The sequence below is a fragment of the Staurois parvus genome, unplaced genomic scaffold (assembly GCF_062004578.1).
Source record: "Staurois parvus isolate SC_StPar_1 unplaced genomic scaffold, SC_StPar_1.0 ptg000096l, whole genome shotgun sequence".
Classification (NCBI taxonomy): domain Eukaryota; kingdom Metazoa; phylum Chordata; class Amphibia; order Anura; family Ranidae; genus Staurois; species Staurois parvus.
The window spans coordinates 1158225-1182954 of record NW_028317892.1 but is presented as its reverse complement, the minus strand read 5'-3'; the positions used below and the strand labels follow the sequence as shown (position 1 = coordinate 1182954).

Genomic DNA, 24730 nt, shown 5'->3' with positions numbered 1-24730 from the left:
TGGTCTGGACATTTCACTGTATGTGATGCAGAGGTGTGCTTTGCTCCAGATTTAGCAATACTTCTGGGGTTAGTGCACAGCAATGCATAGGAACAGCCGCTTTGACAACCATCCTGACAGCTTGCATTTAAAAGGAATGATTTCAAAACAAATCTTAATTTTTCCTTCTTAAAACTGGACATACATGGATCAAAATTTGGCCAGTTCAGCAGGGACCAGACAAAATTTTGATCCTATGGGCATTATGGTTGTACAGAAGTTGATCTACTGATTGGCTTCTGTACAACCGCCCTGTTGGATTTTCCTGGCTTAATCAGTGATGCTGGCTATAGCTTGCAATGCTGATCAGTGTTTTCTGACAGGGGGTAGTGTGACCGCTGTCAAAATACAATAACCCACTGTGGAGGATTCCTCCATCCACCTCAAGTATGTGGATGGGGGAATCAGGTCAGATTATTTTAGTTGAACAAGAAAAACTGATTCATACGGGCTGCGAAGGCACATGAACATTGACCATTGTATTACGGCTAGTTTACACTGGCATCACCCTCTTTAGAGTGACCTGTGGTTGAACGATTTTCAGAGGAAGTTTCCAAGGTGGTGGAGACCTTATGTTGCCTCCTCAATGCCACTAAAAATCCCCATCACCTCAGTAGTTGTGTTCCACCCCCATTCAGTTAAATGATTCACATTTGGTGGGTGGTAAAGGGGTGATCATTTATGCCACAGCAAACAGTGTAGCTGCAGCATGTATACACTCCCATCTGCTGCCTTTGAAGCTTCAGGGGAAGCAGTTGGGGGTAGTAAAAATGTGGCTCAGCTGCATTTTTGTTTTTTTACCACACACACCTGCAAGAGTAAACCAAGCCTTAGTGCAGATTTTAGGCTGGAATAAACCATGATAGAATTAAATCAGTTGTTTTCATCGGTATTGTCTTCACCGCCTGCTTACCATGTGTTTAACATCTTGAGCTGTTCTGCACTCTTTAAGAAGCTCCCTGCTAAATTTGTTTGCTTTTGAAAGTATTTACATAGATGAATGTCATCATAATGCATATAAATGTTTCACGCAAATTCTAAACTCTGAGCTTCGGTTTGCTGTAAACATTCAGGGAGACATTAGGGAGGGTGGGTAGGACTATTAGAATACATGTAGAACATGTCCCAAGGTGTTCTGGTTTCAGCTTGTGGCCTTATTGCATCTTACATACCCAGAAGTGTTGGACACTGGATATTTTGCTGGAGGCTATAGCTCTTGAAGAAAACAAAGTTAATACTTGCCTAACACTGGAGAGGTAAGATTAAGGAGTCTTCTTTTGCAGGCTCTGGTTTTTTTTTTTAAGCAGAGGGGTTGCTATAAGCCCTTGCTTACACTATGCCAGAGGTAGTGCAGGGCTTCTAGTTAACTCCCATGCAATGCCAAAATTGAAAGAAGAGCCACAACATCTCCTTAAATTCACTCATTAAATATTCTAACTGGCAAGTGTATGAATGTAGAAAGAAGTTGTGGATGTACCACAGGGGTTGGACAAAATTATGGAAACGCCAGGTAAAAGAACGAATCATTATCTGATATGGTGTTGGACCGCCTTTGGCATCCAAGAATGCCTGAACTCTCCTGAGAATTGACAAATATAAAAGTCTTGAATGGTAGATAATGGAATCTGATACCTCTCTTCATGCAAAAATCATCCCAGACGGCAGAAAACGAGCCCAAACCTTGTTCTCTAAAATTGACCATAGTGGCTCTATGATATTGAGGTCCGGTGATTGTGGCGTCCAGGGAAGGTGCAAGACTTTCTCTGCATGCCCATCAAACCAGGATTTGACAACACTAGCTGTGTGAGTCGGAGCATTATCGTCTTGAAAAATGGCCCATTTTTTGGGAAACAATGTCTGCACCATGGGGTGCATATGGTCGGCCAAAATTTGTACATAGTCGTCGACAGTGACTCTACCTTTCAAGAAGATGATATGGCCTGCAGAATACCAAGATATGGCTGCCCAAACCATGATTGCGCCACCACTATGCTTTACCGTTGACACAAGACAGTCCTGGTCGTAAGCTTGGGACGGTGTTCACCACACATAAACACGTCCATTGGTCAGAGACAGTGTGAAGCTCGATTCATCAGACTATATTACAGTCTTCCATTGATCAATAGTCCATGATTTATGGGTGTTGTATCACTCTTCTCTTCTGAGCATTAATATTGTCATTAGTGGTTTGGCATTTGCACTTGCCCATGAATGTTTTGCTTATGGAGTTCTCTCCACGCAGTTTTTGTGGACACGGGCTTAGGAACACTGAGACTGAGCTCTGCAGTCACTTTTGCAGCAGCAATTTTCTTATTCTGGGTCACAATCCTGCACAGTGTCCTTTTGTCTTGTTTGGTCAGTTGACCATTTCGATCGTGTTTATGCGTATCAGTTGACCATGTCGACCATGTTTATGCCTATCAGATGACGTTTTCCCAGAAACTGTATATGCCGTCATAACCTTTGATACTGTACCTTGCGACATGGCAAATAAATTGGCAACTTCAGTTACAGAGGTACCAGCTAGACAGCATCAACAATTTGGCTCTTTAAAGCGCAGAAAGCTCTGGAATGACTCTGTTTTACTAGCAGCATACAAAAAGAGGAGAGTGAGGCTTCCCACCTGGTTGCTAGGTGTCATCACACAACAAAAGAATGTTACATCACTTCTGCTTTCAATGCAGAACATGTTGTCACTTTAACACCTGCAAATCAGGTAGTGTTTCCATATTTTTGTCCAACCCTGTACTGTTTCAGCATATTTTCTGGCTGTCAGGGTCCCTTCTATAACCTGAGTACAGCTAACAGCATGATTAGAGATGCAACCCCAGATCATAATGCTGATAAGATGCTTCAGTGTTACTGTTGTACACTCTGGAAGCAGGTCTTCACCAACCCTTCGATGGACATAGTTCACACTATCACTCGCAAACATTGATTTTTGTTATGTTCATTGTAAGACACAGCTTTTGATTGAAGATCAGTCAAAATCATAGACATTGGTTCTGATCGATCTTCAATCAGAAGTTGTGTGTCCCAAGGAACTCAAAGAAAAGGAATTTTATGGTGAGTAACAAAAAAATTAAATTTATTCTTTGTGTTCATTGAGAGACACAGCTTTTGATTGAAGATCAATCGGAACCAGTTGCGATGGTTCTGATTGATCTTCTGTCAAAAGATATGTCTCTCATTGAAGTCAAAGAAAAGAATTTCATGAGGAGTACCAAAAAAAATGCTAGCAATGCTAGTATTTTTTTTCATTGCTCTAGATTATTGCAGTCTTCAGCTGTCCAGTCAGTAATGAATCACGCTTCTCTGTCTGGCAATCCAATGGGTTTGGCAGTTGCCAGGAGGACAGTATTTGCCTGACTGCATTGTGCTAAGTGTAAGGTTTGGTGGAGGGGGGATTATGGTGTGGTTTTTCTTTTCAGGGGTTGGGCTTGGCCTCCTAGTGTCAGTGAAGGGAACTCTTAAGACGTTAGCATACCAAGACATTTTGGACAATTTCAAGCTCCCAACTTTGTGGGAACAGTTTCTGGATGGCTCCTTCCTGTTCCAACATGACTGTGCACCAGTGTACAAAGCAAGTTCCATAAAGACATGAATGAGCGAGTTTGGGGTGGAGGAACTTGACTGGCCTGCACACAGTCCTGACCTCAACCCGATAGAACACCTTTGGGATGAATTAGATCGGAGACTGCGAGGCAGGCCTTCTTGTCCAACATCAGTGCCTGACCTCACAAATGTGCTTCTGGAAGAATGGTCAAACATTCCCATAGACACACTCCTAAACCTTGTGGACAGCCTTCCCAGAAGAGTTGAAGCTGTTATAACTGCAAAGGGTGGGTCAACTCAATATTAAACCCTATGGACTAAGACTGGGATGCCATTGAAGTTCATGGCATGTAAAGGCAGCCGTCCCAATACTTTTGGCAATATTGGGTAGCTTCTTCCTTTGGTTTTCTTGCTTTTAATCCAGCATAAAAATAGTCATCGTTGAATTTATTTTACTTACTGAATCACCACTAGCTTGGGGGAGTTTTTTTATGTCAACCGATGACTTTCTTCTGTCTTCCAAAGCCAATCTTTTGATTTTCATGTCATCAGTTGGTGTTGTCACCATATTTCTACCTCTTTTTAGTTTGGTTTGGACTTTTCCACAAATCTAATACCTTAATATGAGTTTCCTTATTCCATATTTTGTTGCACCACCATCAAGAACTTTTCCTTTTTTTCATAAGTAAAGTCTAGTACAGGGGTAGGTAACCTTTGAGAGGTGGAAATCGACCTGAGTAATATGAAAGAGATCAAAGATCAGCAGGGTTCAGTGCCCTTTTTTTTTTTTTTAAAGAAATAAACTAGCAAGGCCTAACTAAAGAGTAAGGAAAACATTAAAAAAATGAATAAAACAAATGTCACTGTAAAAATATAAACTTAATCTACCTTAATTTGTTACTAAACCCAACAGTAAAATCAGTCTGTATATGCAGTTAAGCATGCTTGAACCTAAGGGGTTAACCCTCCACATTGTGTAAAAAGGCTGCTTGATCCTGTCTTTTCTGATCCTCCCCTTCTCTTCCCAATCCATCTGCTGATAGAATAGAGCCTTGGAGGCTCAAGCTGCACATGCTCAGTTTGATTTGTATTGCCAGAGAGCTTTTTTTTTATCTTGGGAGAGTGCATGTGATCAGCACAGGGTCAATCAGTGCTGCCCAGACAGAGCATCAGGGGTTATGCAGCCTCATAGGACAATCAGGGGAAAATTAAAACTCCTCCTACAAGCTTTAACCAGCGCTGTGCTGGCCACTGATAGAAGTCACATGATTGCTCCAACTGCTGATGAGGAAAGGCATTTAGCAGTTTATATTTACTAAAATAATTGCATTTCCATGTTTTGTGTACTGTGGGAGACCAGTATAGTAAATTTAGGGTCCTGGGATTAGTAATACTTTAAAAGTGGATAGTGCCAGACAGTAGAGCAGTGGACAGGACCAGTAGGGCAGTGGATGGTGTGGACAGTGTCAGTAGGGCAGTGGACAGTGTCAGTAAAGCAATGGATGTGTCAGTAGGGTAAAGGCTGGTGTCAGTAGGGCAGTGGACAGTGTCAGTATTTTATATATATATATATATATATATATATATTTTTTTTTTTTTTTTTTTTTTTTCTTTTCTTTTTTTATTATTTTTAACAATTTTATTTATTTTTTTACAATGTGTTTTAGCATCTCTGTTTGTTGGTGAAATATCAGGGCTCTAAACAGACCCCTGATGTCTCGCTTGTAAGTCAAAGAAAGGAGATTTGGGACACAGTTTTCAATCTCCATCTCTGCAGTCTCAGCTGCACAGAATGAATGGACAAAAAAAAGCTCTGCACAGTTTCCCAGTTCATTCAGAAACTGAAGCATAGTAAACACAATAAAATAACAAAGTCAGCGCTCAGTGCTAATAACTAGCTGCTAGCAGAAAGTGTATACACAAAAACACCAAAATGATATAATTATAATAGTTTGCAGCACTTATGAAATATATATAAATAAAAATATAGAGGAAAATAAACCACAACACCCATGACAATTAAGTGAATCAAAAGGAGTGAACAGTCCAAATATTATCTCAATAATTCAAGGACAATCTTCTCCTCCGTGATTTGTCTTCATATGTTGACATTAGTGATGGTTGACCTCCACCTTAGTTTAAATGCACACTCACTAGATCCAACTGCTGTCTAAATAAATAGAACAGCAAATGCGCTTTTATAGACAATGAAGCTCTTCTCTAAGAAAAAATATTCCAGGTGAACCAGTAGCTCTTCAAACACTCTTAGCCCGTGGAAATCACAGGAGACGCATCTTTGCTCCTGATGATGCACGTTTGCATGAAACAGCTGTAGAGAGAGATTGCTTTGTGATATGCCAGAGGTCCTGCCGCCATTCTCTTGCTGAGTCTGGCAGCTGCACACGTAAGTGAAATTTTTTGTGCTAGATATTTATACACTTGTCCATTATGTTTTGTGGCTGCGAATTTTAAAATAAACGACACTATGAGACTTTTTCTATTGTCAATGGTCTCCTGTGATTTCCACGGGCTAAGAAAGTGTTTGAAGATCTATTGGTTCATCTGGAATATTTTTTCTTAGAGAAGAGCTTCATTTTCTATAAAAGCGCATTTGCTGTTCTATTTATTTGGACAGCAATTGGATCTGGTGAGTGTGCATTTAAACTAAGGTGGAGGTCAACCATCACTAATGCCAACATATGAAGATAAATCACAGAGGAGAAGATTGTCCTTGAATTATTGTGATAATATTTGGATTGTTCACTACTTTTGATTCACTTAATTATCATGGGTGTTGCGATTTATTTTCATCTCTATATATTTCATAAGCGCTGCGAACTATTATAATTCTAGTAAACACAGTTTACTATGCTTCAGTTATAAATGAACACAGTGAGGTCTTGGTACTGATCAGGGGTAAATGGAGTGACAGGCAAGCAGGTGTGTTAACTCTTTGAAGTGCATTAAAATGCATGTGGTACTCCATTCATGCTGAACGTCATTTTGTACTCACGGCACTGAGTTGTATTTTATAAATCTGATTCAGTGCATTTCTGTGTGATTTCTACTATCTCCATACTGCTTCTTACCTGAAAAAGCAGTGTAGCACAAACACCTCATTGATCTCTATGGAGGTGTAAAACACTTGGAAAAGCAGGCAGCTGGACGTTTTTCACAATGCAGAGCAACTGCCTGCCATGTTAGTAACAAGCCCCACTAAAAGCAATGGATTTTGGAAATATGCTGCATTTAAATTCTCCAGAAAATGCATCAAAATACATGACACCTGCCTGGAGTTTGCATGTTCTCCCTGTGCGATTCTCCTCCCACACTCCAAAGACATGCTGGTAGGTTAATTGGATCTTGTCTAAATTGTCCCTAGTATGTGTATGTATGAATGTATGTTAGGGACCTTAGATTGTACACCCCTTGAGGGTTAGGGACTGATGTGAATGTACAATATACAGGTGAAACTCGAAAAATTTGAATATTGAGCAAAAGTTCATATATTTCAGTAATGCAACTTAAAAGGTGAAACTAATATATGAGATAGACTCATTACATGCAAAGTAAGATAGTTCAAGCCGTGATTTGTCATAATTGTGATGATTATGGCTTACAGCTCATGAAAACCCCAAATCCACAATCTCAGAAAATTAGAATATTACATGCAATCAATAAAACAAGGATTATACATAGAACAATATCGGACCTCTGAAAAGTATAAGCATGCATATGTACTCAGTACTTGGTTTGGGCCCCTTTTGCAGCAATTACTGCCTCAATGCGGCGTGGCATGGAAGCTATCAGCCTGTGGCACTGCTGAGGTGTTATGGAAGACCAGGATGCTTCAATAGCGGCCTTCAGCTCTTCTGCATTGTTCGGTCTCATGTCTCTCGGCAATGCCCCATAGATTCTCTATGGGGTTTAGCTCAGGCAAGTTTGCTGGCCAATCAAGTAATGCCATGATCATTGAACCAGGTTTCGGTACTTTTGGCAGTGTGGGCAGGTGCCAAGTCCTGCTGGAAAATGAAGTCCGCATCCCCATAAAGCTCGTCTGTGGAAGGAAGCATGAAGTGCTCCAAAATCTCCTTGTAGACGGCTGCATTGACCCTGGACTTAATGAAGCACAGTGGACCAACACCAGCAGATGACATGGCTCCCCAAATTAATACAGACTGTGGAAACTTCACCCTGGACTTCAAGCATCTTGCAGTGTGTGCCTCTCCATTCTTCCTCTATACTCTGGGTCCTTGGTTTCCAAATGAGATGCACACGTTGCTCTCATCAGAAAAGAGGACTTTGGACCACTGAGCAACAGACCAAGTCTGTTTTTCATTAGCCCAGGTAAGACGCTTCTGACGTTGTTTGTTGTTCAGGAGCGGCTTGACAAGAGGAATACAACATTTGAAGCCCATGTCCAGGATCCGTCTGTGTGTGGTGGCTCTTGATGCCCTGACTCCAGCCTCAGTCCACTCCTTGTGAAAGTCCCCAACACTTTTGAATGGCCTTTTCCTGACAATCCTCTCCAGGCTGCTGTCATCCCTGCTGCTTGTGCACCTTTTTTCTTCCACACTTTTCCCTTCCACATAACTTTCTATTAATGTGCTTTGATACAGCACTTTGGGAACATCCAACTTCTTTTGCAATTACCTTTCGAGGCTTTCCCTCCTTATGGAGGGTGTCAATGATGGTTTTCTGCACAACTGTCAGGTCAGCAGTCTTTCCCATGTTTGTTATTCCAACTGAACCAGACTGAGAGACCATTTAAAGGCTCAGGAACCCTTTGTAGGTGTTATGGCTTAATTAGCTGATTAGAGTGGGACACTTTGAGCCTAGAATATTGCACCTTTTCACAATATTCTCATTTTCTGAGATTTTGGGTTTTCATGAGCTGTAAGCCATAATCATCACAATTATGACAAATCACGACTTGAACTATCTTGCTTTGCATGTAATGAGTCTATCTCCTATATTAGTTTCACCTTTTAAGTTGCATTACTGAAATAAATGAACTTTTGCACGATATTCTAATTTTTTGAGTTTCACCTGTATGTATATATATATATGTAAAGCACTGCATATATTGACGGTGCTATATAAGTACCTGTAATAAATGACAGTATATGTTTTTTCTGGTTTTAGACGGTCTTATATTTCTGAAGGTAAAATATGGATAATAGGCTAAGATATGAATGTTTGGATAGTATTAGGATTACACTGTATGAATTCAAAATGAAGGTGAAACAGTATTATGGCGTGATCAGCCTTGTTTTGCAATCCAACCTCCCAGAAAAAGTCAGGTATTCTGCACTACCCCCTAACCTCCATTTTACCATCTGTTTTGGCAGGAGTTAGAAGATCGAAACCAGGAGCTGGAAAAAGAGCTGCAGAAGGCGGAGCAGGGCCTGAAAGAAACACATATGGAAAGGGACAGGATACGAGAAGAGATCAGCCGAGCGGGAGATGAGCTGGATGTGAAGATCTGTCAGCTCAATGAGTTGCGTTTGGGACTCTCCCAACTCCTAGAAAGCAATTAAGTGTTTGGAAAGGGTTGGTGCTGAGAACTGTTGATAATGATTGTATGCCTAATGTAATTTAGGGCAACATTAACCTTGTTCCTGGGAACTAAACAAAAGAGACAGGTGAGCCTGGATTGCTGGAGTCCGACTATAGCTGCGTCATTCTATTTACTGGCTCTATGCCTGTAAATCATGTTAGTGTTCTAGCCCAGGCAGCTGTAGACATAGGAATAACAGATCACCTGCTTAGCCAGGACGAGCATACTTAGTTGCTCCTATTTGTAATAATTACACTGCAAATCTAATAGAAAATAGATTTTTTTTCATCTGCAATTTTTATCAGTTTCAAACCAGGAACAAAAGCCATGAAACAAAACCAGAATAACCTGCACCAGATGAGGGGTATGTCTATGTAAACTACTCAGTTCCCTTTGATGAGGTATAGGAAACTCCATGCAACCCATGTGTATCTCCACTTCACATCCCAGACCAGCTTTCCAAGGACAAGCTGGGACCAGCTATCTAAATGCCTTAATTATACCTATGATTGGACTGTTATTATCCTCTCAGAAGAGACATTCACTTGTTATCCTAAACATTTGTTAGGGTACTTCATATTGGATATGAAGTATGGTACTGCAGCTTACTGAGACTAGTGCGCAATAACTCTCACTGCCAAAGCCAATCCTTCTTAGAGGTATGAAAAGCCATGGGGACAGCAAATTAAAAGCTGTGAGAGAAAGGTCCTTGGCCAATAGAAGGAAGGTACAGTACATTCCCTGTTTAATTGAATACGTATCAAAGATCAGGGTTAGTGGATAAGAATGACCGGTAACATATACATATATACATTCATTAATTGATGGCTCATTACTGTGTTTTGTGATATTGATATGGAAAAAGAATAAATTAGGGAGCCATCATTTAGACAAGCATTTTCTAAAGCAAACGATTTGCAGTTTTTTCTCTAAGTACTGTAGGCTTACTGCTTGTCACTCACATGCTGCTTTTCATTGACTGTAGCCAAAAGCTCCTCACAGCCGGTAATGCCAAAAAAAAAGTACATACATTATTTTCTAGATTAATGCTTCTCAATCGTTTTTCCTATCGGGAGCAGTCTGGCATCTTTCCTAAAGTAGTAATGACTCCCTATGGTACACAGATTGTTTCACACTTTTTAAACGTAGAAGATTAAAGCCCCATTAAACTTTCAGTTCAAATTAGCTGTATGTATTTCAGGTGTATCACGACAAATGGTACACTATGTCTTACAGTTTGTATTCTTTCTAAAGCAGCTACAGCCTGAGTAGAAAAGCCTGCCTCCTGCTAGCAACTGGTTGGAGAACTCAAACGTCAACTCAGCAGGGAACATGTTAGACCTTTGCTTCCACACTCTGCAGCATGCTGGCAGGACACAGGCATTTCTACTCACTGCTATATAAACACAACACCTTTTGTTTTGATGCAGAATAGAAATCCTGTCTCCTGCCAGCAGTTGCTAACAGCAGTGCTCATGCTCCCTTCTGGTTGGAGAACTCTCGATGCACTTGGGATGTATTTAGCTGATTTCGGGCCAGTTTACACTATAGAAATACAGTCCAGATGCACTTCGGATGCGTTTCTGCATGCATTTTTTGACGTATTCCAGTGTGTTTTTTATGCATTCCAGTTCATTTTTCCCCTCTCTTTTCTTCAATTCAAATACACGTGTTTTCCAGTGCGATTCTGATGTATTTTACTGCATTTCAGTACAGTTCTGTGCAGAAAACAAATGCATAGAACATTTTTTTTCTGCAGCTGGAACGCACTGGAACTGCAAGCACTGCTGTGAATTATGACATTGGCAACCATATAATATACTTTCTGTGCATTTTGGATGCAGGAAAAAAGCAACTGAAATGCATGTAGTGTGAACTGGCCCTTAAACCTAAAGTTCAATTGGGCTTTAATAAAATGTTAATGAAAATAAATCAGAAAAACTGTAGCAAATATCACTATAATAGCCACATCTACACCGATGAGTGCTTATAATACAGTAGAATCCATTTCCTAATCCACCCTATTTCCTGCCCATTCTCCCTCCACTTACCTTATAAGTTTTAAAGCACCAAAATGTTCACTTGAGGGTTGTTCTGGGCTCACTCTGGGTTTTAGCCATAGCATTACTTCTCAGTGTAGCAGGAATGGCTTGAGCATGGCAATGATGCAGAATGCCTACATATAGACTGAATAAATGCATAGATTGCACCCTGCACTGCATGTATTTGCAAGGGGTTGGTGGGCAGGGTGATTCCTGCATATTAAGTTAAGTTTTATAACTTAGGCGGTATGGCAAGTTTAACTCAGCAGTGGTGCCCTTTGCCAAACTCACCCATTGAAGTCAATGGGACAATGCCTTTAAAAAAAACAAACAGGCATTTAGGAGGCAGCAGTATCACCTTCTGAATATCAATCCACTCAACCTAATCTTACAGAGGAGAGGGTGGGTGGGAAGTATGCTAGGCGAATAAACTGGTTGATATGTAAAAATACTGTGGCCCCCGCTGTTGTTGCTTGGCCACCAGCAGCTATGTCACTAGAGGACACACCAGTGATGTAGTAGACAACAGGTATAACCCCAGCGTGCTCACAGGAAATGCTTCCTGACATGCCCAAACGTTTTAGATACCAGTGGTGTCCATAGCTCTACAAAATGGTAAAGATTGGACTCAGTATCTGCTAGATAGCCAAGTACTAGCAGTATTTTACATGTTGGCTCAGTTTGTTCTTTGTAGCAGCATGGTTGCTTAAGAAATGGAATTCTTATCAGCTGACCATGTTACAAGCTATGGTCCTATCATTTTTGCATAGTTTCTAGTCTTGTACAGATCAAAAGGTACTTGTGTCCTTGGAAGATCTTTGTACTGGTTCGATAACTCTGTATGTAAAATTTTACCCAAGTTAAACCTGCTCAATAGGCCACAGGAGGAACAAGGTACTTTAGAAAACCTCCTCATGTGGTTATTATCCCCCCCCCCCACTGTTAAGCAGTCACAGGTTACCACTACCGATTTGCCCCTTGCCTTCCTATACAACTACATTTGAAGTTCAGCTTAGGCATACGTGCAGCTTTGTGACCAGCTCTGCAGTCTAATGTGTTTGAGGGTAGTGAGGTTGGGCTAGCCTTTTTATTGCTTCAGCTTTTCAAGTGGTACTACCAGGCAAAAAGCTAGTATTGCACTGCTTCCTAATGTTTATTATGCCCCTCCCCAGGCACAATAAACCAGGCATTTGGGAATTCAACTGTCACCAAGTCCAAGTAACATCTTCAACACTGCCAACGTTCACACTTCCAGGAGGGGACTTTGCCTTTATCCCTGACATCTTTGATTTGACTGTACCCCCGGTTACTCCTGCATTTTGGACCTGCAGTGCCTCTTTTCCAAGCTGCTAACATCTGTGACTATATTTTATGATGTCTTTATATTGTGCAACGCATCAGCAGCATGCTGTGCCATAGCTTACACCCACATTATAAATCTATTTGCACACTTTAACATTCCATCCTAGAAATTTTAATGCCAAGCGATGTTACCTGGTACGATATAAAAAACAAGAGTGGATAGCTCTAAAAAGATCACTTAGGAGACATTGTATGACAAAAGTATAATGTTCTTTCTGCACACTGCTAAGCATAAACCATTCTTTTCTTCTAGTCATACCATTAGTTTATGACCAGTGTATTTACAAAAGGTCAGAAATAAGCTTGAACCGGGAAAAAAGTAGTGAAAATGTGGATAAAGCCAAAATATTTTCATAGAATCTAAGAAGGACTTGTACTGAAGCTACATCTTTAAAGTATCGCACTGTCAATATATAAGCTGCATCGAGGCATTTTAAACATCTTCAGGGTTTGTTATTTATCCCTTCATGAACAAAAAGTACACTATATGGCTAAAAACATGCAGACACCCCTCCAACTCATTGAGTTCAAGTGCACAAAGCCAGGACCATAAAGACATGGTTTGGTGATGTGAAACTCTAATACCCTGTTCATAGCCTAGACTTCAAACTTAATGAACACCTTTAGGATGAATTGGAATGAGAGTTGCAAGCCAGATCTTCTCATCCAGTATCAGTACTCAACCTCACAAATGCACTTTTGGCTATATGGGCACAATTTTCCTAAAACTCCAAGATGGAAGGCCTTCCCAAAAGAGTAGAGGCGGTTATAGCTGCAGAGTTCAATTCCATAATAATGCCCATGGTTTTGGAATGGGATGTCCAGTAAACTCATATAAGAGTGATGGTCAGGTGTCCACAAACATTTAGCTATAGTGTAGATTCATAAAAATGAGTATTACAAGGCATAAAACTGAAACTTGAAATTCTTGACTCATTGCTACTTTCTATTCCAGTAGGCCATTTGTAGGAAAGTATTCCAAATCTTGGTGGATTTCTTAGCAATTCTTAGAATATACAAGTATTATTGGACAAACAGAACAGAACAGTCCAAGAACAGTGAATATGCTTGAAAACAGGGCTGCACATTGTTCGAGCAATATAAAGTTCAAACATATTGAGGCAGACAATTTGGCTGCAGTCTGTTAATTAGGGAAATACTAATGCTGTGAAAATAATGGTCCTTGATTAGAATTCTGCTGCCTTTGTTCGGAGGTTTCTTGTGCTATCTGGTGCAGATTGAAATGTCATAAGGATTCATTTGCTGCTTACCCTGTACAGAAGTAGTTGTTTGGATGACAAACATGCTGGGGCACATGGAATAGATTAAAAGAACATATTAGAAGGGTGAGAACTGTTAATGTTAATGCTCAGTTACATTTCATATCTAAGGTTTATATGTACAAATAACAGTTTTGCATTCCTTTAAAATCACTGAAAATCTGTGTATTAATACAAGGCTCCTTATTTCAGGCCTTGAAATCTCAGGAATGCCATGTAAAAACGATTACTGGGAAACAATAGACACTGCATCATCTGTTAGCTGGTTCTGTAGAATATTACAGGGTTTAGATTGCTTTCACATACAGTTCAGGAACAAAAATACCAGTTAACATTGAGCCGTTTCTTATTTTCTTTTTTTTATAAAAGCACAACCCTTGTTTGCTACTTCCCTTATTTATACCTAAGGTATCAGTAGAACACAATGAGATTTCGTACATTTGGAATTGTTTAGACAAATTTGAAGCTTTTCTCAGACTTAATAAAGCTTTGCAGCTTTCAACAGCCAGTGTGTGTAGATTTAATTCTTCTCAAAAAGAAATATAAAATACCTGCATGCAGAGAAATACAGGACAGCAGAAGCTGCCTAATCAATGCACCTTAAAATGACATAGATCAGTGTAGCCCCTGACTTTAAGGCATAAGTTCGCCTTTAAAAAAATTTCCAGGTAAAAAAAAAAAAATGTGCGGTTTTTTTTCGGAGCCTGGAAAACATAGCACCAGCGATCAGCAGATCGCTGGTGCCATGCAGGACTCCTGTAGATAGTCAGTGTAAGCTGTCTACCTGTACATCGTTTACGGACAGGATGAATGAATAAACTCAGAACGCTCAACAGCACCTGTGACGGAGGGTAGACAGGACAGATCACACAGAGTAGATGGCAAACGCACAAAGCTTTATTGAGGCAAACAGATGAAAGTCACTGAATAGGGAAGTTCGCAGGGAGGGAGAATACGCCAGTACAGGGCGACAAGGAGGGACCAACACACTTAAAGTCCAACACCGAGAGCTAAAGAAGAGTCTCTGTAGAAATTGTAATCCAACAGGGAGGTTGGTGTGAGGTCAGCATAGGAACATTTCAAGTGAAGCAGGGAGAGAGCATGTACTCACGGATCTCCAGTGTCTATCAGACAGTCTTCCCCAGCTCTGGGGGGGGGGGGGGTCCTAGGCAGGCTTGGGTCTCTGCAGAGCCTGGCCACGAAAGGTCCCAGCCGCAGCCTGGGCTCCTTCCGTCAGCTACATAGTGGTGAATACCTCGGGAGCTCTGGCATTAGCTTCTTAAACTGATGTCGGACCCCCTAGTCGCCTAGGCAACCAGGGGGGCCGGAGCTGGCGTGGCTCCAGCTTGTCTTAGGAATGCCTTTCATCTCTGCAGGAGGGGAGTGGGGCCCATTCAAAAAGCGCAGGGACAGAGCAAGGGGCTGAAAGGGGAAAGCAGCTGTGACAGCACCCTTGTAGTTCATTGAAAATTACAAGCCGACATCCGCATAGGATGTTGATACTTGAAGTTGATTCATTCACAGAACTCTATGAATGAATGATGGGGCTGTATGGGCAGAGCTCCACACGGGCGTGCTCTTTTCAAAAAGTCACAGCTGGTACAGGGAGCTTCTTCCTGTATTGCTATCACACAGAGAGCGGGAACGTTTTACATGTTCCACCCTAAAAGTGGGTGGAACTTGTAACATGTGCCCTGAACTTATTCTTTAAAAGTAACAATTTTAGACTTGCTTTTGTTTGTCCTAGCACATTCTCTTACATTCATAATATAAAGTAATTACAAAATCCAACATGTAGAGTGGGAACCCTCACAGCAGGTACAAAGACCCTGGACTTCAGTATGTCAAGAATTGAGTCCCTGATAGATATAAAAATTTCAAGCAGTTTAACGCTCCAGCAGCTAACATAAAATGTGATAACAGATTTGGGTGGAATGACTTTTTAAAGTAACCATGTGACTATAGAAATTGGTTAGGATACCTACACCTTTAGGGTCCACACGGGACGGACCCATTTATCGGATCTGCTTGCTCAGCAGGGGATCTCTCTGCTGATCCCCGCTGAGCAAGTGGATGACAGCTCTGTCTCTGCTCTGCCGCTGCAGAGCTGTTTGCTCTCCTCAATGGGCGGTCGGAAGGAAATGGACTGCCTGTCAGTTTTCATCCGATCCGACGGACAGAAGGAGAATTGGATCCCCATCTGTCCCTTTTTGGTGGATCGGATTGTCCGTTTACACCCGCCACTCCATAGAGGAGAATGGAGGTTCCAATTGGTCCACCTGAAAACCGGGCAGGCAGACTCAATCGGAACGTCCGTGTGAAAGAGCTCTAAAATGAAGGAAATAACTAATTAGCTCTCCTGCTGCTTAACACTACTCCAGTTCAGGTAAATCACTCCCTGAAGTCTGCTGGGAAACCAACACTGCTCAGATTATTGATCTCCTGGATCCCCTGCAACCCTCACTGATTCCTTCTACTGACAGTCACATCATTACAAGAGATGGTAGGGATGTGGGCCTGACCTGTCCCTTCTACCGTAAGTACAAAAATCTTAAATCAAACAGTACAGGACTTGTATTCATAGACTATGGGTTATACATTCAGGTGACTGGATGCTGGCAAAAACCTTTGCTAGAGCTGCCCCTAGAGTGTACCCATATAACCGTGAGGCTCCTGCCCTTAGGTGATTGGCCTAAGTAATTTTTCTCTTTTAAACAATTGTTTTGTTCATCTATCAACATCTGACTGTTTTTATTGTCTTGTGCTACCAAGTAGTTTCCAGATATGTTACCCTTGGTGTGTACCTTAGGGATTGTACCCAGGCCCCACTCTGTGGGACCGGCCTGTAATGTTTGCTTCGGGCACTGGATCCTGCATTGGACACTCACCTTGGGATGTGGCAAGTGCAAAGTATATACAGCTATACAAGTCCAGGGCTGTGGTCCAATTCTATGGTTTCCAGACCCTGAAGACACCTTCAGGGGTATTCAAACCGTGATAGGGTGTGATCACAGGTGTCAAACTGGCAGCCCTCCCGCTGTTGCCAAACCACGAGTCCCATGAGGCATTGCAAGATTGACAGTTACAAGCATGACTCCCAAAGGTAGAGGCATGATGGGACTTGTAGTTTCACAACAGCTGGAGGGCCGCCAGTTTGACACCCCTGAGCTAGATGCTTTGCTGAATATGCTTCTAAGTAACCTCTTTTATACATGCCTTTTGATGGTGAATCCTTTGACAAATTCAACAAGGATGTTACTGTAGGTAAGAAAAAAAAATGATGAGGACAATATATAGAATTGGCACTGTAGAAGTGTTGGTTATAAATAATAAAAGTCCATATAAAGTCCAAAAAGATAAATACAATGCAGTATCCATGGCAGCAACCTTAAGACTGAAGCTGGGACTCTAAGTGTAAAGAAAAAGGAGACAAAAAGGGGCGCCAGACTAAGTGCAGCATCAAGTTAGTACAGTTTATTAAAACACATACAGTTAGCAACTAACTTGAGTGTGGAAGAGTCAGGCATATCTACAAATCTTGAGTGTCCCCCCCTATGGTTTCTGGCTGTCAGGATAGCCTCTGTGTAGGTGAGCTACGGGGCTGGACCATCCAAGAGTTTCCATCCGCCGCAATAGCTAGTGTGGAACAAGATGGCACCAAACGTGACGTCAACAGGAAGACGTAGGAGTGGGCGTTAACACATTTCAAAGCTTCTGCTTCTTCCTCAGATCTGATTGGCCAGCAAAAATTGCCATTGTATTACTGATTCGGACAAAGGATGTGGCCACTAATAAGGGGGACATTGCTTTCACAACATAAATTAGTGTATGTAAAGTAATATTCCAGAAGTATTAACTCATTGAAGACCATAAAATTGGGGGTGTATAGGAATACATTAGAGGATTAGGCAAATTAAATTGCATGTCTATCTATATACAGTTAGGTCTACATATATTTGGACACAGGCACAATTTTAATTTTTTTTCAGGTATTTACCAAAACGTATTCAAGCTATAGTTGTATAATGCATATGGGCTGAAGGTGAACACTCTCAGGTTTAATTTGAGGGTATGTACATCCAAATTGGAGGAAGGGTTTAGGAATTACAGCTCTTAAGAGTAGCCATCCCTTTTTTTTTTCAAGGGACAAAAAGTAATTGGACAATTGAATGAAAAGCGGTTTCATGACCAGGTGTGGGCTACTCCATTATTTCTTTATCAATTAAGCAGGTAAAAGGTCTGGAGTTGATTCTAAGTGTGGTATTTGCATTTGGAATCTATTGCTGTGAACCTACATCATGCGTTCAAATGAGCTGTCCATGCAAGTGAAACAGACCATTGTAACGCTTCAAAAACTAAACAAATCCATCAGAGAGATAGTAGCAACATTAGGAGTGGCCAAATCAGCAGTTTGGTACTTTATGAGAAACTGGTGAGCTCAGCAACATAAAAAAGGTATGGACGTCTACACAAGACAACATTGGTGGATGATCGCAGGATCCTCTGTGGTAAAGGAAATCCCATTCACAACATTAAGACAAGTGAAGGACACTCTCCAGGAGGTGGACGTATCATTGTCAAATTGTAAATTGTGGTGCTGCGCTAATAAACTATATGTGAACCCCAATACGTGATATTCAGTGAATGGGTAAACAATATCCCCTTATAAATCAATTAAATCAAAATATGACATATACCCCAAAATATATCTCTACACCACCTCCACTAAGTGAGTACATAAACAAAATATTCCACACATACATACACAATAATTATACACATATATTAAATGCTGTGATGCCGAATGAACTGAACAGCAACACCAGTGAATAAATAAAGTGACATAAACACATGTAAACTTTACATGTCCTAGATAAGCAGGTTGAAAGAAATAATAGTGATCCCACTAGGGGATAAAAATCAAAGTGAATCGGTGAAACCACTCCTTGTGGTAAACATGAGAAAAAAAAAAGGAAAAGAGGAATCAAAAAAGGTAAATGCATGTAAATGCTCAAAATTATTTATGAATCTAAACAATGCCAGTGATCCCACTATGGGATAAATACAGTGGATCCGTGAAACCACAAATGGTGGTAATTGTGAAAGAAAGAGAAAATCAGGCTCACCCCCTACTGGGGATAAGTGAACACCAAAAAAATAGGCTAAACGCCTATAGATACTGACGTGATTCGTAACCCCAAATGGGGGTTCTGAATAAGCGTGAAAATAAGTGACTTCAAACAGTGCTTCAGACTTTCCTTATATCCACAAACATAAATCAACAGTGGATAATCCACCCACCAACAAACAAAAACTAAAAAAAATTATCATGTCCTAAAAAGTGAAAACATAAATAAATAAATGTCCAATCTAAAAAAGTGTCCAGAACCATAAAAATGGTGGAGGTGTACTGTAGTCCTAAGATCACCAAACTGTGCAACAGGATACTGTGAATCCCACTCTAGGTGCAATGGCCCCTCACCTCCATGCGGTGATCCTGCAGGGTCAAAACGTCTTAGACAATCAAATACCACTGGTCTGAAACCCGGACTCCCTCCAACGGATGTCAGGTCCACCGCCATGTCAGTTCCCTCTCTGATGGCCAAGGTCCCGCATACAGCCTCCTTTCAGTGGTCCTAGAAGTGGTTGCATTCTCTTTCTGGGCGAATAAGGAGCTAAGTGCTCCCATAGTGTATTAACGTTTAATGACTCAAAATGGATAAAACGTATCAAATTCTACTCACATTTAACTTGAAATTATAAGCTTTTAGTACCTATCCACATGCTGTGGGTGTACTAATACATTGACCTCAATAGGAGTTGCAAGATGGCGTCCGCCCCGGAAGTTGAGTCAGCATGCCGGAAGTTGTGTCACCATGAGCCCACGCGTTAAATCACGATGGCACGTGACTTCATCAGGGAATACCATAAATACGGGAAAAAAGTGTGGAGAAGGCTTGGAACAGCTCATGATCAAAAGCACACAACGTCATCTGAAAAACATGGTGGAGGCAGTATGATGGCTTCCAGTGGCACTGGGTCATTGATGTTTGATGATGTGACAGAAGACAGAAGCAGCCAGATGAATTCTGCAGTGCTTATAGATATACTGTCAGCCCAGATTCAGCCAAATGCAGCAAAATTGATTGGACAGTGCTTCACAGTACAGACGGACAATGATCCAAAACACACTGCAAAAGCAACCCAGGAGCTTTTGCAGGAAAAGAAGTGGAATATTCTGCAATGGCCGAGTCAATCACCTGATCTTAACCCAATTGAGCATGCACTTCACTTGCTGAAGGCAAAACTAAAGGCAGAAAGACCCACAAACAAAGAACAACTGAAGACAGCTGCAGTTAGAGCCTGGCAAAACCTCAGAAAGGAGGAAACCCAGTCTTTAGTAATGTCCATGGGTTCCAGACTTCAGGCAGTCATTGCCAGTAAAGGATTCTCAACAAAATATTAAAAATGAACATTTTATTTATGGTTATATTAATTTGTACAATTACATTTGAGCGCCTGAAAATGGAGGGACTGTGAATAAAAATGGTTGCAGTTCCTAAAATTTGTACTTGATATTCATGTTCAACCCTTTGAATTAAACCTGAAAGACTGCAGTCCAAATTCATTTGGATTGTTTCATTTTAAATTTATTATGCTGGTATACAGAGCCAAAAGTATGAAAATTGTGCCTGTGTCCAAATATATATGGACCTAACTGTATATGCAGGCCTATATAAACAGGTTTATCAGAAAGCTAACTTTGAAAAGATACTTTAATATACAGGCTCTTAAAACCAACACTTCCATTGACAATACTCTAGATCTTGACAACTCCACAGATCTCCGTGCCGTTGGCAAATTTATCGAGTTAGGGGATGATGTTGAGGTTGTGAAGTCAGTACTCTAGTCTCAACACCTGGCAGGGTTGCCCCCCCCCCCCATTAAACACATTTCCTTTACAACAGGTGGCCGCTCTTGGATGCTCCAGCCCCACAGCTCAGCTATGCAGAGGCCATCATGACCTTCCTGACAGCCGGAACCATAGGGGGGAGACCCACAGGATTTGTAGATATGCCTGCCACTTCCACTCTCTAGTGAGTTGCCAAGTGTATGCGTTTTAATATACTGTACTAACTTGATGCTGCACTAAGTCTGGCGCCCCTTTGTCTCCTTTCTTTAAAAGAAAAAAAAAAAAAAAACTAAAGACGACCATAGATAGTTCAAAATTCAGCAGAGACCAGCAAATTTAGATCAATGTGTGGCCTTTCTTCATCAACATGCTGAAAAATCAATCAGCTGCTGCAGCCACTGATCAGTGTATTCTGACACAGGGCAATTATGTCGCTGGTTACCTAAACGAACGCTTGCTAAAGGACTCCTCAGCTAGGACCTGCCTCCTAGCATCCAAAGACCCATCTAGTTCCTTTAGACCTTTGGCAGGTTTTTAATTAAATTTACAAAGTCTGTACTCCAGCAGCCTTTTCATTGTCTGGAGCACCTGGGTCTCAGGAGAAGATTGGATCCCTAAAAGGTCCAGCTTTCACATTCTCAGGTCACAATGACACCCCTTAATTCGCTTCTGCATTAGGGTTCTGGGTCTCATGTTGTCCTATTTTGAGGCAGTGTCACAAGGTCAGTTTCACTCCAGACCCCTTCAATCAAACATCCTCGAGATGTAGAACATGAAAATCTACTCCTTGGATCACCCAATGCTTCTCTCCAGGCAGGCAAAGATCTCACTGATATGGTGGTCATTCCTTCACAACACCTGGAACATGGAAAACTGTGAGCCTTACAGGCTGGGGCAGAGTTTAGAACTCTTGCACAAGGGATATTGTCCCTACAGGAGTCACAAATACCCATCAACAGTCTGGAACTAAGAGTCATCAAATTGTCTCTACCACATCGGGCTTACCTTCCACAAGGTCACCCAGAGTACAATTGAACAATGCCACAGCAGTGGCCTACTGTACATCAATCGTTAATGGGGCACCAGAAGCCTAGTGGCCCTGAAAGAAACACTGCTAATACTTTCAAAACATATTCTTACATTCCCCCCCCCCCCTTTAAAAGGATTAGCAACATTCTTTTTGAAGACCCCAACTTTAAGGTTGCTTTTTTCTCTGTATGCTTCTGCGTTAGCAGAAACTGAGTCCATTTTTCTTGCCCGTGGGCCCTCGTAAAAGGACACCCTTCCTCCAGCTCCACCGTTGCCACATGGTTCAGACAGCCAGGGTCTTTCCAAGCCCTACATCATTAAGAAAAAAGGCTCCTCCCTTTCCCATCAGAGCTGTTGGTGTCCCCTGAACTTTCTACCTTGGATATTCAGGCCTCATTTAATATGAGCTTTGGCCACAAGCTGCTTTAAGTTGTTATCTGAGCATCTTGTTTGGATTCTGTAAACCCTTGCTTCTTGTGGGCTTGTTGTCAGTTCTATGTTGTTGCCCACCACTCAGTTTTATTGCCTGGGTATGTCCCATGACCTAAGAAAACAAGTCCTGTACTGTACAATTAAGATAAGAGAAATCTTGACTGAGCTGTAAATCCATTTTCTTGGAGTACAGTAGAGGACCAGGTCCCTCCTCTCTGTGTCTGTTATTACTTGCTAAAAAAAACCCAAAACTGTAGCCTCATGGAGTGGGTGGAGTTTCTTGCCAGTGTCCTTTCACCTGAAGTCAGCAGTATATAACCCATGATCTATGAATACAAGTACTGTACTCCAAGGTAAATTCCTTATCGTGCACTGAGGGACACAGGATAGAAGTCATTCTGGAATATTCTGGATGTTCAAACACTGTGGGATGGGTAAAAGCAACTAGTATGTGGAATCATACTACAATGGTAGGAGAAGGAGGCAACTTCTGAACAAAGGGTTGCTGGAAAAGAGTCAACCAATATGGGCAATTTCCAAGGGAATGACACAGAGCATCAATCCAATGCACCAAACCAGGACAGATAATCCCAGAGGAAAGTATAACCTGAAGATACAATGGGCCTCAACTAGCAAAGTGGAGGACAACCATTTATCTTAAGGACTAAAAATAATTGAAACAGCAACTACCTGAACAGGGGAGTAAATTAGACAAACAGCTAAGGTGGTCAACACAAAACAGGGTTTGCCCCATTGTTTGGTGGAAATGAAAATTATCAACCTACAAAGGACTGAATTCAAAGACACCCCAAAAATCAAAGTGAAAAAATGATGCAGAAGGCTAGTCCATTTTGCTGAAATTTAATTGCAGAAACTCAAAATGGTGCTCAGTAGTTTGTACATCCCCCACGTGCTTGTACGAATGCCTGACAACGCTGGGGCATGCTTCGAATGAGCCGGATGGTGCCCTGGGATATTTCCTCCCAGATCTGGACCAGGGCATCACTGAGCTCCTGGACGATCTGAGGTGCAACCTGGCAGCGTCGAATGGACCAAAACATGATATGTCAGAGGTGTTCGATTGGATTTAGGTCAGGGGAGCATGGGGGCCATTCAATGGTATCAATTCCTTCATCCTCCAGGAACTGCCTGCATACTCTCGACATAGGAGGCCGGGCATTGTCTTGCACCAGGAGAAACCCAGGACCCACTGCACCAGCGTAGGGTCTGACAATGGGTCCAAGGATTTCATCCCGATACCTAATGGCAGTCAGGGAGCCATTGTCTAACCCAGCAATGGGCAAACTATGGCCCGCGGGCCGTATACGGTCCGGCGGACCTTTTAATCCGGCCCGCGGAGCTAGGCTCCCGCTAGGCTCCTCTCACAGTCCGCCCTGAAGACCGGTGTAGCATGAAAATCTGTCTCCTATGAGGATCTGTCCCCCTCGACGTATCTGCGCATGTGCCGGATATCGCCGATCGGATGCTAATGCCTGAAACTGGCACATGCGCAGATACGTCGAGGGGGACAGATCCTCATAGAAGACAGATTTTCATGCTACACCGGAACGGCGCGGGAACACGGCGAGAGGAACGCGTGGAGCAAAGGTAAGTGAATTGACACAGGGGGGACTTGGGGACTTAATATGGGGGATGAATTAATATGGGGGATGAATTACTATATGGGGGATGAATTGCTATATGGGGGATGAATTACTATGGGGGATTAATTACTATATGGGGGATGAATTACTATGTGGGGGATGAATTACTATAGGGGATGAATTACTATATGGGGGATTAATTACTATGCTTACTATGGGGGAATATTACTATACTTACTATGGATGACACATACACATCATTCATCTACTCTTGGTCTGGCCCTCGGGTCCAATATATGAACCCATTGCGGCCCTCAAGTCAAAAAGTTTGCCCACCCCTGGTCTAGCCTGTAGAGGTCTGTGCATCCTTCCATGGATATGCGTCCCCAGACCATCACTAACCCACCACTAAAACAGTCATGCTGAACGATGTTACAAGCAGTGTAACATTCTCCACGACTTCTCCAGACCCTTTCACGTCTGTCACATGTGCTCAGGGTGAACCTGCTCTCATTTGTGAAAAGTACAGGGTGCCAGTGGCGGACCTGCCAATTCTAGTGTTCAATGGCAAATGCCAATCGAGTTCTATGGTGCCGGGCAGTGAGCTCAGGGACCACTAGAGGATGTCGGGCCCTCAGGCCACCCTCACAAAGTCAGTTTCTGATTGTTTGGTCACGGACATTCGCACCAGTGGTCTGCTGGAGGTCATTTTGTAGGGTTCTGGCAGTACTTATCATGTTCCTCCTTGCACAAAGGAGCAGATACCAGTCCTGCTAATGGGTTAAGGACCTTCTACAGCCCTGTCAAGCTCTCCTAAAGTAACTGCCTGTCTCCTGGAATCTCCTCCATGCTCTTGAGACTGTGCTGGGAGGCACAGCAAACCTTCTGGCTATGGCACATACTGATGTGCCATC

The 24730-nt window shown here is 42.0% G+C and overlaps 1 protein-coding gene across 3 annotated transcripts in view; it reads left to right on the top strand.

The window, feature by feature from the left end:
* Positions 1–14346, top strand: part of HOMER3 (homer scaffold protein 3) — a 246935-nt gene extending 232589 nt beyond the window's left edge. For all 3 annotated transcript variants that reach the window (XM_089670796.1, XM_089670797.1, XM_089670799.1), the window contains one exon: positions 8946–14346. In XM_089670796.1, the coding sequence (XP_089526922.1) occupies positions 8946–9134 (189 nt within the window). In that variant the 3' untranslated portion in view covers positions 9135–14346. The remainder of the gene's footprint in view (positions 1–8945) is intronic.
* The last annotated feature ends 10384 nt before the right edge of the window (positions 14347–24730 follow it).